General features: G+C 44.0%; 2 protein-coding genes across 2 annotated transcripts in view; one reads left to right on the top strand and one right to left on the bottom strand.

Annotated features, from left to right (window-relative positions):
* Positions 1-1,942: 1,942 nt before the first annotated feature.
* On the top strand, positions 1,943-10,066 carry SHE (Src homology 2 domain containing E). The gene is made up of 6 exons (XM_072427956.1): positions 1,943-2,926; positions 3,269-3,395; positions 5,478-5,774; positions 5,874-6,024; positions 8,610-8,729; positions 9,053-10,066. The coding sequence occupies exons 1-6, from the start codon at positions 2,513-2,515 to the stop codon at positions 9,234-9,236; spliced, it is 1,293 nt and encodes a 430-aa protein (XP_072284057.1). The 5' UTR covers positions 1,943-2,512; the 3' UTR covers positions 9,237-10,066.
* Positions 10,067-15,144: 5,078 nt separating this feature from the next.
* IL6R (interleukin 6 receptor) overlaps positions 15,145-18,035 on the bottom strand; it is a 9,788-nt gene continuing 6,897 nt past the window's right edge. The window contains exons 9-10 of the mRNA XM_072428657.1: positions 17,816-17,975; positions 15,145-17,175 (exon numbers count right to left, since the gene is read on the bottom strand). Of these exons, the coding sequence (XP_072284758.1) occupies positions 17,004-17,175; positions 17,816-17,975 (332 nt within the window). The 3' untranslated portion in view covers positions 15,145-17,003. The remainder of the gene's footprint in view (positions 17,176-17,815; positions 17,976-18,035) is intronic.

Here is an 18,035-nt window from a genome sequence, read left to right as displayed (position 1 = left end):
TGATCTAATATGTATCCGGCCTGATTGCCTCACACCTCACTGGCTGCACTTCTAATGCACATTAAGCCACCATAAAACACTGCATGGTGCACAAAGAAGTGGTAAGTATTATAATGATCTAATATGTATCCGGCCTGATTGCCTCACACCTCACTGTTTTTGTCCATCAATGACATTGATCAGATAATCCGCTAGTTCAAGGCACACAGAGTACAACTCGGACTGCAGAGACATCTCCGGCTGGCGTAGAGACCTCCTCTTGGTAAAAAAATACGTTCAGAGACAGAGATATAGGGGACACAAGGAAGCAGAGACATCTCCTGCTGGTGGGGAGACCTCTTCTTGGTAATGATATAGGTAAAAAAATACGTTCAGAGACAGAGATATAGGGGACACAAGGAAGCAGAGACATCTCCTGCTGGTGGGGAGACCTCTTCTTGGTAATGATATACGTGCAGATACAATTTTATTTTTAAGATTGATATTAATTCTGCCTTTTGCCTACCTTCATGCCAAGAGAGCAAGCATACCGGTGAATGCAACATCCTTTGGTATGTACAGAATAATTTGGTTGTATTGAAGAATTGATGTATATAATAGAGCTGTACCTAATGTGTTTTTTTGTAGTGCTGATACATCTACTACGGTAGCTGTACCAAATACATCCCTGAGGAAGCGGACACAGTCTGCAAAACGCGTTGGATGATCTAATCATATGTAATGTGTGCAATATATCCAGCCCATGTATGCTAACAATGTTGATTAACTCTTTCTGAAACTTGGTATAAGGGAAGAGGCATGTATATTTTTTAACTGTTGTTTCTTAATGAAGGAAATAAAAGATATATGACAATGTTTTATAAATCCACTGCTGTTAAAGTCCCGTATGTTTCTTGTTCTTGTATTCTTCAATGTGCAGATACAAAGATAAAGGGGACACAGAGAAACGGAGACATCCCTTTCTGGTGGTTAGACCTCTTCTTGGTAATGATATCTGTGCAGAGACAAAGATATAGGGGACACAGAGAAGCAAAGACTTCTGGTCTAGAGACCTCCTCCTGCTAATTATATCTGTGCAGAGACAGAGATATAGGCAACATAGAGAAAATGAGACATCTCTTTCTGGTGGTGAGATCTTTTCTTGGTAATGATATATGTGCAGAGACAGAGATATACATGGATACAAGGAAGAAGAGACATCTCCTGCTGGTGCAGAGAGCTCTTCTTGGTAATGATATATGTTCAGAGACAAAGATATAGGGGACACAGAGAAGCAGAGACATCTGCTGGTGTAGAGACCTCCTCTTGCTAATTATATCTGTGCAGAGACAGAGATATAGGCGACACAAGGAAGCAGAGACCTCATCTTGGTAATGATATATGTGCAGAGACATAACTATAGGGGACACAGAGAAACAGAGACATCTCTTTCTGGGGGTGAGACATTTTCTTGGTAATGATATATGTGCAGAGACAAAGATATAGGGTACACAAGGAAGCAGAGACATCTCCTGCTGGTGCAGAGACCTCTCCTTGGTAATGATATATGTGCAGAGACAGAGATATTGGGGACACAGAGAAGCAGAGACAGCTCCTGCTGATGGCAAGACCTCTTCTTGGTATTGATAAAAGTGCAGAGACAAAGATAAAGAGGACACAGAGAAACAGAGACATCTCCTGCTGGTGCAGAGACCTCTCCTTGGTAATGATATATGTGCAGAGACATAAATGAGGAGAAGCAGAGATAGAAGTGTACAGGAGTGACAGTCTCTGTCACTTCATATGAGAGTGCTCTTGTTGAATTCCTAGAAACAGAGCCTGGCAGTCTAAACAGATTTCCAGAGAGCACTTTTGAGCCTTTTTTTTCCAGAGAACATAACAAGCGTCCGCCTTCCATTGAACCATCAAGGAAATGGACTTCCTTCCCCTGGGAGAGACTGTTTTGTACAGAGCTCTGGCGTGAGTTGTAATCACACAAATATCTGTTTTTCTGAGCTGCCAGTCCGGCTATTGTTCACCTCTCTCAAATCTGACAGCCTGGAGACCCATTGCTCCAATTCCTCTTCTGGGACCGCTGGAGACGGCTGAAAGTCCTCTGACCTCCAGGCAGGAGCACTTCATGCCTAGCTGAAGACCATCACCAGAACCTTAGGAGGCCATTGGGTCACCATTGACTGGGTCTCCTTGGTCCAGTGCCAACGGAGAGCCCCTAAGTCTTGCCCCACCCTTCCATCTCCTCCACCAAAGACCCACAAAGGACTCAAAATACGCCCGGTGAGGGACATCGTGGGTTTGGCCCTCGTGTGGACAACCAGGCTGGGACAGCCACCTTCATCAAAAGCTCCTGACCCTACCACAAAAATAACTCAAAAGACGCTGGCAGCGGTGGGGCCCACAGAGGCGGAGATCGGTCACTGGATCCTGGGGACTCCCGGATAGTGCCGATCAGCGACTTGGGGCCCCAGCGGCCCTTGGCCTTAAAGAACATTACTTTCGCCTGGCATCTCCGGTCATGGCCAAGTGGTTTAAGGAGCTTCCATTGTCACTGAAGAATGTATCAGACAGAGCCAAGCCTGGGCTCCCAGGGGCCAGAACCCTCCCGAAAGTTGGAGCCTCTCATAAGAACTCAGCCCCTGATTCGGCCGGTTCCTCGGTGAAGAACCGCAAGAACTCCTCATCGGATGGGCAGGGCAAAGGTCTGAAGGAGAGCCGCCTGTCACGGGAAAGTTTCCAGAGCTTTCTTTCAGGCAAGAGCCGTAAAAACTCCAGGGATGACATCAGCGCTTTTCAGACCTCCAAGGGCCACAACACTTATATCAACCGTCTGATCAAGGTGGACCCCAACCTGCAAGAGAAGAATGGGAGGAATTTCCAAGAGGTCAACGAGCAGGGGCAAGAGCCGGAGAAAGGGATCAAGGAGGAAACGGTAAGTTCATGGTTTGGAGAACAAGGGAAGCTCTTGGGGTTCTGAAACCAATAGACGTAATTTACTCAGGTTGTGTATGGTGAATGGAACAGCACCCCTAGTGGACAGGTCATGACATAGCTATCTTTTTAATATAATTGCCTGCTTTCACCTTTACCTAAAAGCAAACTTTTTTTTATTTGTGCCATATTTTTTTTTTGAGGGTGGAGGCCAAATATTTATATATTTCTAGGGTTTTTAATTATGGGCCTCCTAATTAAAGTGCACCTGTCCCTTGTCCTGATTCAGTAACATAACCACATCATTTGCCCCATGTGACCCCATTCCTGTTTTCCCCCCCAGATCATCATCTTAGAGGACTACGCGGACCCCTACGATGCCAAACGCACCAAAGTCCAACGCGACGCCGAGAGGGAGGGTGAAAATGACGGCTACATGGAACCATATGACGCGCAGCAGATGATAACAGGTAAGTGGCAGACGCATTCCCATTCCGACATTTTTTGCCAATATATGGCGTCCACCATTCAGTACGCCCCCCTCCCTTCCCACTTCTCTCTTTTTCCGCCAGCAAAGGAAAATAATCAGGATTTCAGGAAGGAAACATTTCAGGACTTCTATTAACCCCTTCACAGCCACAGAACTATTGTCTCCTTATTGCCCCATTATGAAGTTGGTTCCCATATCTCGCTGGGGGTGGGGTAGGTGGGGGGGCACAAGGTTGAAGTTCGCGACCTTCCAGTTGGAGCTGTGACTATGTGCGCTGTTCCCAAACCTCGTCCCTTATCTCAGCGCTGCAGCAGGAAATGCAAGTTCCTGTCTACCCCCTCCTTTGTCCCTGGGAGTGGACTCACCAGGCTTTGGGACATTTTGTGCCGCAGTCCCTGACTCAGCCTGGCACTGCAGACATTCCTTGGTGGCTTGCTGGGACTTGTAGTCCCCCAACAGTTACCAATTTGAAAAACACCAAAGCGCTCCAATGTTATCCATCTTCATTTTTTTGGCTGGTTGCTGACCATAAATTCGGTTTGATCGCCAACTTTGGGAATTTTCCCAAATTTTTCCCCAATTTTTATGTACAATTGTCAAGAATTTTTTTACCAACATTTTTTTATTCGGCTGTCAAAATTATTTAAACTTTGGTTTTTCAGTTTGCAATTAAAAAGTCCAACCAATTGGAAATCAGCAATGCACATTATTACATGGGTGGTATCTTTTGGGAGATATGGAGACAATCCAGGTGGGGGGGGTTTGGTAGTCACCAATAGCGGTTGCCTGGCCGTCATGCCGGTCCCTGGTTATGTGGCAGATTTAATATCGGTAATGGATTTACATTTGTATAATATTACACGGTCATTGCGGTCCCCTCGTATTGGGGGTCTCGTCCAAGCTCCGTCCCCCTTTTCTCTCCGGCTCCTGGGTGTGACTTCCCGTGTCGGCTTCCTGGCTCTCAGCGCAGCTTCCTCTGCTGGACCGCTCGTCCCATTCACAGGAAGGACGCCTTGGCGGTGAAACAGAATGGGCCCAGTTATTATAGCACTGGGGGAATGGGACCACACTGGGAGAATGGGACCGCCAGGTGTCAGAGCATTGTGCGGGGCAAAGCGCTAAACCCCCACCAAGCCCCAACATGGCATCTCCCCACCACCGCCAGATTCACCAATTTATTCCATGACCTGGGTGTGAAGATTAGCAACTTTCCCTGGCTACATGCTTGCTACAAGAGCCAGAGGTTCGGCATGACAGATGGGAATTTAGCATCCTCAGTGGTGCCCTTTTCCTATTTCTCACATGGAAATTTAGGGCAAACCAATCCTGAGACAAATATGGCGGCCATGGCTGGCTTCCTTCTCAAAATACCCCTTGAATCGCCTGGCTTTGAAAACGGCATGCTGATCCCCTGGCTTCAATATTTTTTATATCAATGTCCTGAAATGCAGATTAGAGAGTCAAATACAGATATTCCCTGCATGGTGGGCATCTTGGCTGGGCAAAGCGCAGAATTAGAGGTCAGCAATGGCCATTTTGGTGCATTAACGCATTTCATTTTGTTCTCCAATTGGGATTCCCAGGTTCTCTTCGGGGCCAGAACCCTATCTGCATGGAGTTTGTATTATGGGACACATCCTAAAACATACTGATGGGGTAAATGGGTTCCCCCTAAAAATACTTCAGGCTATAGCGGGGACAATATATAGGGAGCTAGGTGGTACAGTTAGTAATACGGCTATGGTCTCTGTACAGTGCTGTGGTATATGTTGCCGCTATAGGGATACAAGAAATTAATGATCACAGGTCTTCACTCTGGAGATTTACTCCTCATCCCCTGGGTGGTCACTGGAACAGGAAGTGATGTCAAATCTCTCTAAAGGCCTTTTTTTGAGGATGTGAGCTGAGCCTGCCCATGAGGAGCCCTATTAAGCTCCTCTCATGCAGTCACATGTTCTACCTTCTTTGGTCCTGGGGCATCTAAAACTAAATTATTATTAATTTTCATGGTGGGGGCTGTTCAGCCATGTTCACCTGTTATGTCGTCCTCTCTGTCTTTCAGAAATTCGCCGCCGAGGGTCCAAAGACCAACTGATCACCGAGCTGCTCCTCATGGAACTGACGTCCCCGAGCGAGGGCAAGGCGGAGGCCAAGAGACAGGGGTCCCAGGAGCTCCTCACCAAGCCCCCCCAGCTGTACGACACTCCCTATGAGCCCCCCGACAATGAGCAAGACGGAGAGGAGAAGAAGGTGCAGCGGGTGGCAGATGGGACACGACCTGAGAATGACGAGAGGCCGGCCGGGGAGTACGAGCAGCCCTGGGAGTGGAAGAAGGAGCACATAGTGAGGGCCCTCTCAGGTGAGCAAGGGGGAGGGGCTTACTCACCTTTACCTTTATATATCCGGCAATAAAGGCATTTGGCTTCATCTTGTTGTTTGGCATGACTTTGTTCTGCAGTGCAATTTGAGAACAGTGAGCGCTCGCAGGCCAAGGAAGAAGGAGGCCGATTGCACCAGCGCCAGAAAAGTTGGACGGCCAAAGTCTTGAAGCAGCCTCAGGCCGAGCAGACGGACAAGGTGGACCCGACCGTCCCACTGGAGAAGCAGAGGTGAGCTCTCCATCTTGTGTTGTCCTCATAGCATAAATATTTAGACTTTTAGTCACTTGGAGCTTTATCATTGGAGACCTCTGCAGTATATGCTCCGCCTGCTGGAGGCTGGATGACTAGATGCTCCACCCCTGAGGAACCTGCTCCACTTCTATGCACTAGATCAGGGGTGTCAAACTCAGATACACAGAGGGCCAACATTAAAAACTTAGACAAAGTCGCAGGCCAACCTTGAAATTTATTGAAAACTTATTTCCTTCTCATTAGATTTAAAACCTTTTCATACGGAACAAAGAGATTTTGCTTCACATTTGATCTGGAACAAGCTTATAATAGAGAAAGGGGCATACATTTTTTTTTTAATTTTTTTTATGAAAAAATCTTCTGCCTCTTTCTCTATTTGTACCCTTCTGAGTTAAATTTCAGTGGTAACCTTTAGTGCACAGGCTAACAACAATAATAATAATAATATTCTTCTATGAAAATCCAACCATACAAGTCCATGCCGTGGAGTAGGAATGAAAAGCTGAGGGGGAGTGCTGGAAATGCCAGACGCGGCCAATGTGGAGCTAAATCTTATGAGTGGCCCGCCGCTGAAACTCCCTCTTCATTGAAATAGCGCCGCTACTAAAATTCCTGACATTATTTGCATCTATAAAACAGTCCAATGCGGGCCACACATAGGCAGAGGGCCTACTGGTCTATAGACGGGAGTGATGCCGGGAATTGTAGTAGCGGCGCTATTTCAATGCAGCGGCGGGCCAGATGCAGTTCATATTTAGGATTCCTTTGGGGGCCAAAAAAAGATGTTGGGGGCCAGATTTGGCCCCCGGGCCAGAGTTTGACACCCCTGCACTAGATCATAGAGCTTCAGTCTTCACTCAATTAGTAGATAGAGATATACAATGACCGCTATCTGCTAACAGTGAATCTCCAAATATTATGAAAGACTAGTAGGTTAGTTTGGGTTGTGTATGTGAGATTATCACTCACATGAATCCAATAGAGTTTGGGGGTAATGCCCACCAAGGACCGGGTCATGGCAAGTCAGGCTCTAACTAGTTTGGATCTGGCTGTCAGGAGAATAAATGATAGGAGACAGTCTCTGGTGTCTAATACCAAGGATATCAAAGCAATGACTTCTTTCCAGTAAGTTTGGGCCCCAGGGTATTCCCACTATACATGAATCATAGCACCCCCTGACCACATAAAACATATAGGAGATACCGAGGGCTGAATGTGTTCTAATCTGTCTAGGACTGGATTGCATCGCAATAAATCACAATCAGAGAGATGTAAAGCTTGCATGCTGCCCATTGCCATTCCTCCAATTCTCATGCAGGCTTATATAAGAGTTTCCCCCGGGGGAGGGGAGAGGGGTATTGAGATAAAACATTCACCTGTGTATTGGAATTACTGGAACTCTTGAAACATGTGAGGCATTTTTTCACTTATACTTTTAATGTTTGAAAATAAAAGTTATATTTTTTTATTTTTTTTACAACTTGTGCCTAAAAAATCCTTGATTTATCTGTGATACTTGGAAATATGGGACTTCAAGGAGTCTGAACTCTGATATTTTTGTGCACCTTATAAAAGAGGCCATATAAAAATCTTTTTGTGATGAAATGTCTCATCTCTTGTTACCCGACGCATTTCAGGGCATTTGGCTTCGTCAGGGCTGTAAAAAAAGATTAAATTATATTAAATTACTGGTAATGAATGCCCTGAAATGCCACCAAATTCTACCGTCAGACCATTGATAAAGGCCTTCTCGGCCACTGAAGGTTGTAAAGCCTGGTGGTAAATCTGGGTTACCCCATAAAGGGGTGATAGGGGGTGTTTTGAGTAGAGACCCTTCATTTGTCATAGTCCATCCCAGATGTGTTGAGAAATCTAACGTCTACATTTTCCTAATTATCATGAGTCTCTGAATGTCTTCTGTTCTCTTATATTAACCTGTCAGTCAATCAGCTCCCCCTAGTGGTGCAGGATCGAAAGTTATTACCTGTTCTATTAATAAATATGATCTTCTTTATAATAGTCCCTAGCAGGGAGCTGTAGTAAGAGGTGAACATTGGTATTATTGTCCACCTTTCAATCATTACCTAGGACAGTCATTACCTTCATCAACTCATAGACTATTCCAATCTAACTTTTAAAATGTAATTACCCCATCTATTCAGGGATATGCCATGGTTTGTAAACTGTATTCTGGGTGAAAAACTGTATGCAAACGGGAAGAGCGAGCGTTCAGCTCCAACCAGGAGGGACAAACCACCAATGGATGAGAAGACAAATGGCTCCTATCTGTTACCCGACGCGTTTCAGGGCATTATCAGGCTTAATCAGGGCTGTAAAATAAGAAGGGTAAACTATATTACCTTGCTGATTAATAATGCCCTGAAATGCCCTGGGCACCATATTCTCAATCAGATCATTTAATGGAGGAACCTTCTTCTGGTCTTCTCATCCATTGGAGGTTGGCGGCTTTTGGTTGGAGTTGGATCTCACCTGGCCAATAGGGGAAGTGCTGGTCACAATCATGGACTGTTGGGTGACTGTTGCTCTGTTTTTGGTCACAGTTGGTATCACGGTTCGGTGACCCGGGCGGAGGCGGAGAGCAGGCTTCAGTCCTGTCGTGAGGCCAGCTACCTTCTGAGGAACAGCGAATCCGGAAACAGCAAATACTCCATCGCTCTCAAGTGAGTAGTACAATGTACAGATCAAAAGTCTTCCCCATCTAAGCCCTCTATACCCATTTCCATCACCCCCCACCTATTGTATAGAATGCAACTGAGATTGTGGCACCACTGATGCCCTCCCTGAGCTCCCTCCTTACTATAAGCCCCTCCTCCTCCAATTCTACAAAGCCACTCCCACTGCCAGCCTGATTGCAGCTTTCAGTTGGTATGCAACCATCAGGGAATGAACCACAAAAGCTTTGCCACCTCCACCCGCCTCTTCTCCCATGATTGCCCTCTGACAGGTCCTCTTATTTCATTACTTTAAACTTTTCTCCCTGCAGGACCAGCCAAGGCTGCGTTCACATCATCGTGGCACAAACCAAGGACAACAAGTTCACCCTGAACCAGACCAGCGGGGTTTTCTGCAGCATCCCGGAGGTCGTCCACTACTACTCCAGCCAAAAGTTACCCTTCAAGGGGGCCGAGCATATGAGCCTGCTATACCCCGTTCCCCGGGTGCACTGAAACCTTTGGGGCCCCAATGATGCAAAGACCCCCTTTTTACCTCTCAGCTGTCACCCTCACTCCTACTTGCCAAAACCCAGGGCGCCAATCAGCGCCCCTTCTCTCTATGTCTGATTTATGGATCTCGGAGACCTGCACCTCCAACTGTGACTCCTGCCAAGCCCAAAGTCCAAGAACAATATGGCCGCCCTTCGGTCAATGCTACCCAGTTCTGTCCTTCAGATGCTGGACTTCCTATTGGCCAACAATGGACCAAAAAAAAAAACAAAATCCAAGAGACTTCACCTTGATAAGAACCAATGAATGCCACAGAAAGTTTAGAAATTGGTGACGGCCCGAAATGGCGTTACAAAGAATCAGCATGTTGTGATGACAGGTCCTCATCAAAGAACCTCAGTCTGTATTAGTATGTGACCTAGAAGGGGCATATGTATAAAGCAGTGAATGTGATTTTCACCAGACATTTATAGGTGCTAAATCAGTCAATAAAAAACACATCCACCTGACAGATTCACCCGCAGAGAATGTTTGGTGAATGTCAGATTCACAGCTTTATAAATATCCCCCATGGGGAAATTATTGTTTGGGATATGTAAGAGATTGACCCTCTGATTGAAGAAAATATAGGTACAAGGACTAAATAAATAAATTCCCAAATACTGTAGATGATTTTGTGAATGTAATGCATAGGAGGTTGTAATTCACTTGTATGGCCACCAGATGGCGCAATATACAAAGCTTTCCTCCTAAATCTCCATTGCAGGGCTCCATAGAGAATATATTCGCTTGTATTATATATGTACACTAGCAAATAAATGATTGTACAAATACCACCTGTGTGTCCACCTGATTATTACACCAAAGCACTATAGGACTACAAGTCCCAGAATGTCTTACCCTCCAGAATCCTAAACCATTCACTGCAGTGATCAACCACAAAAAAGAGTTTTTGGCTTCTGTACTGTAGGAACATTTAGCAAATGTTCTTACAGTGGCCCTTTAAGTACTTTTACAGGTCTCTATGAATAAAATTCAGACATATAACAACATGCAGGAACAGTATACCTTATCAGAGACATCCACCTATTATAAAGGTATCCAATCAGTGGCTTGGTCTAGGCTGGAATGATGTCATAAATTTACTGCAGGTATGATAAGGCATTTCCTCAGTCTCCTCTCTTGCAAATGATCAGACTGACATTTTACACCGTAAGAGGCAGCATTAAGGGTTAAATGTCTCAAACATTGGTGACCCTTGATGATGGCTGAACAAATATGGTGCTGTCCTTCTGGAGTGAAAAGCAGATGAAAGCATTATTAGCGGGGAATGTTGTGTTTTCTCTTACATCTTAAAGTAAAAAATTTAGGGTTGTACTTTTTTCTTCTCTAGACCAGCTAGTTAGTGCTCCAAAGACAAATATGTGACGGTGGCCATAGATTGTAAGCTTCTCGGGGCAGGGTCCTCCCCTCCTCATATGTCACTGTCTATAACTGCCTGACAGTTGTAACCCATATTTCTTGTACAGCGCTGCGTAATATGTTGGCGCTATATGAATCCTGTTTATTATTAATAATAATTAGTAATAATAATAGTGGAAGGTCATGGGTGGGAGCCATATTGGTTGCAGTCTGAACAGTCCCATTCTAACAATACTGCTGCCACAAAAGCATTCTAGTTCACAGCCTGGGAAATCCAACCCTGGTTACATTTAATACCAAGTAAATTGCTCCCTAGATTATTGACCAGCGTTGTCAGAAGGAGGAATTAGCAATGCCCCCACATTTAATCTCATTTCCTTTAAATGACCAAAGTCAGGCTCCTTCCCCTGCTGTATCGCACAGCAATAGGACAGTGTCCTCGCTGGTGCTTGGGAAACTTTAGGGAGGTTCTCTTCAGGGTGGAAAGGTTAAACCCCCCTGTCATGTAACATGTTAGTATTAAGTACAGAGGAAGTGAGAAATGTTTCCTAGAAACAGAGAATCCATCTATGGCCATACATAGGAAGAAAGAGCACAGATGGCATGCGAATCTCACTGCCTGCACAGTAGCTCTTTTATTAAATCTTTAAATATTAAATATTGATAACTAGTCAACCAGGTGCTTTCTAAGGGTTTCCAATTTTCATTTCCACATCTGGGACTGTCCCCACTCAAATATATCCCATCCAGGAGCTAGATAGACATTCCTCTCATTGATCAATTACTGAATCTCTTTTTAAATAATGATTCAACATCTGCTGCACATCTGGGACTGGGAAAGAAAGTCATGGATACCTAAACATAATATCTTTAGTATCCAGAGGTGGATACCTTCTCACCCAGGTGCTAGAGAAATGTTACTGACATTGAAGCATTACCAAATCTCATCTTAAATTATGGGACAATATCTGTTGCACATCCGGGACTGGGAAAGAAAGTTGGAGACGATGTGATGTAATGCTTCATGGATAACTGGACTTAATACTTATAGTACTCGGGGGTGGATACCTTCTTACCCAGGTGTTAGATCAAAGTCACTGTTATCAAAACATTACCGAATCCCTAATAAAAGATGCTACATCATCTGCTATACTTGGGGACCATGTCAGATGCAATACTAAGCTAAGAAATTGATTGAAGTATAGATTTTTGTTTGCTTTGGTGAAAGGATTAGAACCCTGAGCAAGCTCTTTTGGAGAGATGTACCCTCATTTTCTGTACTGTCAATGATTTACCAGACTGGAGGCTAAGTAGATAAGATTTGGTGGTTCATCAAAAAAGTAAATTTATTGCTTTAGTACACAGGGATTGATAAAAAAATTCACCCCGGGGCTGCATGAACCTTGATGTTGTTTAGGTATTATTAAATCTATTTTTAAACAATATTATAGCTTCTACTCTATATATCTGTGACTGCCCCATGAACATTTGAACCTAATACTTTCAGTGCACAGGGATGCATCACATCTCACCTGGGTGATTTATGAAGTGTTACTGTGTTATATGCTGTTGAAGTGTTACTGAATCTCTCCCTTTATACCTCAGGCTGTCCCAACTGAAAAAGAATTGGGTAAAAAAGATATAAGGGGTCATGTATAAATAAAACGTTAGGTACACAAGGATATATACCATTTGGCCATGGTGCTTCATCAAATGTAATTTTGTTACAAATTGAATGTTACAAATCTCAACTGTAATGTTACATATCTTTTACTCCAGCTATATTAGAAGTATATATATATATATTTATATATATATATATATATATATATATAATAGAAGTATAAATTACGATATATAATGGCTCATGAATATATAAATTTAATACTTTAGTGCAGAGGGGTGAATAGGATCTGATCCAGGTGCTTTATGAAACTGTTTCAGTGTTACCGAATTACAATATTATTACTGAATTACAATATTATAGCATCTACTACACATCTAGGACTGTACTAGCTGCAATAAACTATAGACAGCATATAAAGATATATGAACTTAATACTCTAAGTACATGGGGGTGGATACCATTTAATTGTGGTCATAAAATCTTGCTCTCAATTAAATCCCCTCTTAAATATTGTTTCTCATCTGATGCTTCCCCACTTATACAGAGTATCTGTAGATAACATTTAGTGGTTTGTTAATTTCCGAACTTTAATTTTTGAGTGCACTGGGATGGATACCATCTCACCCAGGTGTTTTATAAAAACGATGCTGTGTTACTGAATAACTTTATAAATGATATGTGAACATCAGCTGCACATCTGGGACTGTCCCAGCTGCAAAAGAATCTAAGCAGATAAGACATGGCAGGTTCAGAAATACTCAACCTAATGTTTTCAATACAAAGGGATGGATAACGTCTCAGGTGTCACCAAACCACTTCCTGTGTTAGGCTACAAAGGATAAACGGTGAATGTTCATTATTCACCAAAATATTGAAGCTGATGTGTTTTTTTCTATATTTGCAGATTTGAGTTTGCTACACCTTTTCTGTTTTTATGCAATGATGATACACGATTATGATGATACATAATGATTGTGATAATGTGTTATGATTTTGATGATGATGTCGAAGGATAAACAGTGAATGTTCATTATTTACCAAATTATTTGAGCTGATGCGTATTTTTCCTGATTTTGCAGATTTCAATTTGCAACACTTGATCTGTCCAAATGCAATGATGATATGTGATGATAATGATACATATTGATTGTAATGATATTTTGTGATGATGATGATAATGATACATTATGATTGCGACAATCTGGTATTATTGTGATGATAGTATAAGCCAGGGGTGGGCAAACTTTTTGACTCAGGGGCCACAATCTGAAAAAATTTTTGCCAGAGGGGCAGGGTGGATGGTGGAGTGGGCAGAGTTATGCCATCATGACGCCCCTGAACGTAACGTCATGATGATATAACCCCGCCCACTCTCCCATTGCAGGTTCAGATCCATGGACGTGTTTTGCGGCCCTGGCCGGTGCGCCCCCCCCGGCGGGGTCCTGCCCGGCTAGAGCCACAAAACACCCAAAGGGCCAGAGAAACATCCCCACTGGGCCGTATACAGCCCGGGGGCCGTAGTTTGCCCATGCCTGGTATAAGCTGATGATGATATGTGATGATAATTGTGATGATGATGTGTGAGGATGATGATGTTAATCATACATAGTGATTGTGATGATGATGACAGTAATGGTGATGATAATGATACATAGTGATTGTGATGATCTGTTATGATTGTGATGATGACTATGATGATAAAGATATGTGATGATTGTTATGATCTGGTATGATTGGGATGTTAGTGATATGTGATGATGATGATAGTGATACATAATGATTGTGATGATATGTGCTATGACGACAATGATAGTGATGATGATGATCATTATCATTATCACTATCATTATCATCATCACTATCATTGTCGTCATAGCACATATCATCACAATCATAACAGACCATCACAATCATTATACATCACTATCATCATTATCATTATCACTATGATAGTGATGGTCTGTTATGATTGTGATGATATGTGCTATGACGACAATGATAGTGATAATGATGATAGTGATGTATAATGATTGTGATGATCTCTTATGATGATAGTGAGGATGAGGTTGATGGTAGTGATGCTGATGATATGCAATGATGATGATAGTGATACATAATAATTGTGATGATATGTGATGACGATGATGATAGTGAAGATGATGATAGTGATACATAATATTTGTGATGATAGTAAAGATGATGATAGTGATACATAATAATTGTGATGATAGTGAAGATGATGATAGTGATACATAATAATTGTGATGTTTCTCTACACTCCAGTTTCCTCATTTTTTGTTGTTTTCCATGGGGGCGTTGGTTTGACAGCACTTTGGCCTGGTCAGCAATTTCTCCGGCAGCTGAAATGGGAATTCTAGAAGAATTTTCAGCGTCTAAATATAAACCTGACGAGTTTCTTCCTCTTTGTGACTTCTGCTTGTGGCTTAAAAGAAGCAGAACTGTCTGTTCAATGAAACAATCTGTTCATTTCTGTGGAATTCACACTTCTCACAAACAATGGCAGATTGTGATTTGATTTCAGATCAGTAATAAAAGGGGCCCTGTCATGTAAAGCTCGGAGGCGGGACTTACCAGGAGATATCGGTTTCCCAGATTCATCCATCCATTCATCCATCCATCCATCCATCCATCCAAGCCAACGTCTCCCCAGAGGATTCACTGATTTATGCAGCTGATGAGAAGCCGTCCATAAGGGGGCGCCGCAATCTAACGTCACAAATCAGTCGGTGGCTTTGTTTATATAAACCAAGTCATGTGATCAAATCCACGAATCAGCACAGCCCACTTAGCATTTATTATTATTTTATGGGGATTAATAAAGTTCCTTTTTTCTGCCACATAAAAAATTAAAAACAATTTTATTGTCATCATAATCACATTATTCTTCCAGAAATATTTACATCATGATGGTATTGTCCAATTTACAATATATACATTAGGTCTATCTGCAGGCTTTTCTCCTGGTGAATGATACACGAGCCACCGATGTCAGCTGACGGCTCCTAAAATGGAACGTCAGCCAAAATGTACACATTGGTGTTTGTGTCCCCAATGGGGAGATTTGTCCTTACTTCCTGCTCTGGTGACCCTACAGGAAGTGACGGCAAATCTTCTCAGAGACAATCTCCGCTTTAACATTCACGCCCACAGCTGTAAGTGAATTTTTCTCGTTGTCACTGTCACTTTGTCTGCACCATAGAAAATGTTCCTTGCAGCACAGGAAGGAGTGAACGGCAGTGCGCCGGGTGTTGCGGTTTGTAAACTTTAGGCTCTGGTTATTTCCTGACCGTAACCCAAAAAACAAGGTGACCGTCCGAGGGCCCGGCGGAACCAAACCTGACCTACTTGTAGCCAGCAGAGGTTCAATGGAGGCATTGTAAGCCGTGCAGCCACAAATACATGTTCTTCCTTCTTACTCTCTGCAAAGTTCCATTGTTACCCCTAATATTTCTTTTTGGACAGGAAATTAGAAAATACCCCTCATACCCCCCCTCCCCTCCCCCACTTCCCCAATACAATTTTATCTCAGAAACCTTCCGTGCTGATAACTTCCTGCAGATGATGAATGACAATGAAACCAATACAAGGGAAGACCGATCGATTTCAGGAAACGATGCCCCGCACGTCCTGTCACTCAGCACACTATGTGCACATTGCATGCCAAGCACAACATTTGCCCTATTGCCCCCCTCATGTACATTACTGCCCCCTGCACCCCTCCTATATATTAGGTATTCCCTTTCTTTGCCCCAGTGCCCCTCTCCTTTGCACCAATGCTACCCTTCCGTCATCTTACTCTTTATTCTGCACCCCGGTGTTTCCTTTTAGTTACCCCAATAATGACCACTTGCACCCTATGCTCCCTCTTTACCACCCCAGTGCTCCCCTTCTTTTGCCCCAGGTCTGTTTTTCCTTCCATCTACTGCCCCCTTATCTTGCACCTCCATTATCCCTGTGCCCTGACATTATCTTTGTGCTCCCCCATTTTTGCCCCAGGGCATTCTAATGCCCCTCCATCCTCACCAGTTAAACCCCCAATACTTCCCCATACTGCTACCCCTTCTATCACCCCCCTCCCTTGCTCTGGTATATGCCCTTTTCTTGTTTTTTTGCCCTTGTGTGCCACTTTCTTGCCCTGGATCCTTACCTCCCTTCATATCCTCTTGTCAAAGTTACCCTTCACTTTATTGCCCTCCCTCTTGCCCTGGTGCATTCCTTCTCACCATACTGCCCCCCCTGCCCCCCCCCACACACAGAGGTCACATTTTACCCTTGTAACTCCTCATCTGATTGCCCCCCAGGTCCATTTATTCCCCCGGGGCTCCTCCACCCCATTCTCTTCCTCTATTACCCCCGATGGGGTTGTAGAATCTTCTGGAAGTTGCATTATGACTAAAGGGGTCTCCGGTATTTGGGGATCATTTTGTGGTTCCTGGGCACAACACGGCCCCCCATCCATTGATGATTTGTTGGCACCCCGCAGTTCATAGTTTGGATATTTTGGGGCCCCGGGCCGGCGCAGCATCCGATGAAACATTCCTTAGAAAAGTCTCCACAATTTTATTCTCGTGTAAGAAAAAGTTCTTTAGTCGGTGGCGACATTTGGCGACTTCAAACATCCTCGCCTTATTGGCTGGAACAGTCCGCCATATTGGCCCTGCCTGGGGCTAAACCTGAACTCCGCTCCTCCAGTCCCCTGCTTAGTCCTCGTTGGTTGGTTGGGGCACATTGACGATCACTGCCTCGGGTTGGGGTGCCGCCAGGAGAGGCTCGCCAGATGGGGGCTGTGACACCGCGGGGGCCCCCGGCGCTGGCTGGAAAAGAGCCCTCAGCAAACCGCCCTTCAGCTTCAGCAGCCGCACCTCGCCCTTTCTGAAATTAGAAAACAATATTAGAGTGCAAGCTCCTGGGCCAAGCAAAACCTCCATTGCCAAGCAGCAAAGCTACCATTATAACGGGAAATGTCCTTGATTAAAGTGAGTCTGACAATATAAATGGGATTTATTTTAATCTCGTGATCCAGCCAGTAACAAATTTCCTGTGCTGGGGTGACAACCCACACTCACTGTATTATATCTATGAAAGAGCGTTGTCACCTTAGGTCAGGACTACAGAAAACTTCCCCTCTCCTTTTTTATATAACATAGGGGAAGGCGTTGAGTAGTCCATTCACAGAAACTGGAAACAATGCAATTAGTGGGGGTGGCACACGAGCAGAAAGCACAGGAAGTGATCAGCTCACTGAAGTTGTGGCAGGATCAACAGAAAATTCTTAAACTTAGTTTAGACATAATAATCCAACAACGTATTTCAGAGAATGGAAGAAACTAGGAAAGGCTCCCATTGGCTGCCAGATATAAGGACCCCCAGCATAAGTCATCATTGCCACATCACAGGTCCAGGCCTGGGGGCTGCAGGTGTCAGATAGCAAGGGGGCAAATAAAGGGGCAGTATCCCCCTTCCCTCCCCCCCCCCTTCACCTCTGGTATAAAAGGGGTTCATGCCCACCTACCTCATCATTATCAACAGCAACAGAAGTAAAACAACGACAAAACCGACTCCTCCAACAAGCCAAACAAAGCGCGGGATCCTCCCTATAATAAAAACCAAATTATAGGGAGAGTTATAGAGGAAGAAGCAGAGTCCTCCAGCAGAAAAGCGCGGGATCCTCCCTATAATAAAAACCAAATTATAGGGAGAGTTATAGAGGAAGAAGCAGAGTCCTCCAGCAG

The sequence above is a fragment of the Pyxicephalus adspersus genome, chromosome 12 (assembly GCF_032062135.1).
Source record: "Pyxicephalus adspersus chromosome 12, UCB_Pads_2.0, whole genome shotgun sequence".
Lineage (NCBI taxonomy): Eukaryota > Metazoa > Chordata > Amphibia > Anura > Pyxicephalidae > Pyxicephalus > Pyxicephalus adspersus.
Note: the sequence above shows the minus strand (reverse complement) of the source record. Positions and strands in the feature narration are given on the sequence as shown.

Coding starts and splice junctions, on each gene's coding strand:
- SHE (XM_072427956.1), top strand. CDS start 2,513: ATGGCCAAGTGGTTTAAGGAGCTTCCATTGTCACTGAAGAATGTATCA. Junction 6,025..8,609: donor GTCCCACTGGAGAAGCAGAG/GTGAGCTCTCCA, acceptor TTTTGGTCACAG/TTGGTATCACGGTTCGGTGA. Junction 8,730..9,052: donor AAATACTCCATCGCTCTCAA/GTGAGTAGTACA, acceptor TTCTCCCTGCAG/GACCAGCCAAGGCTGCGTTC.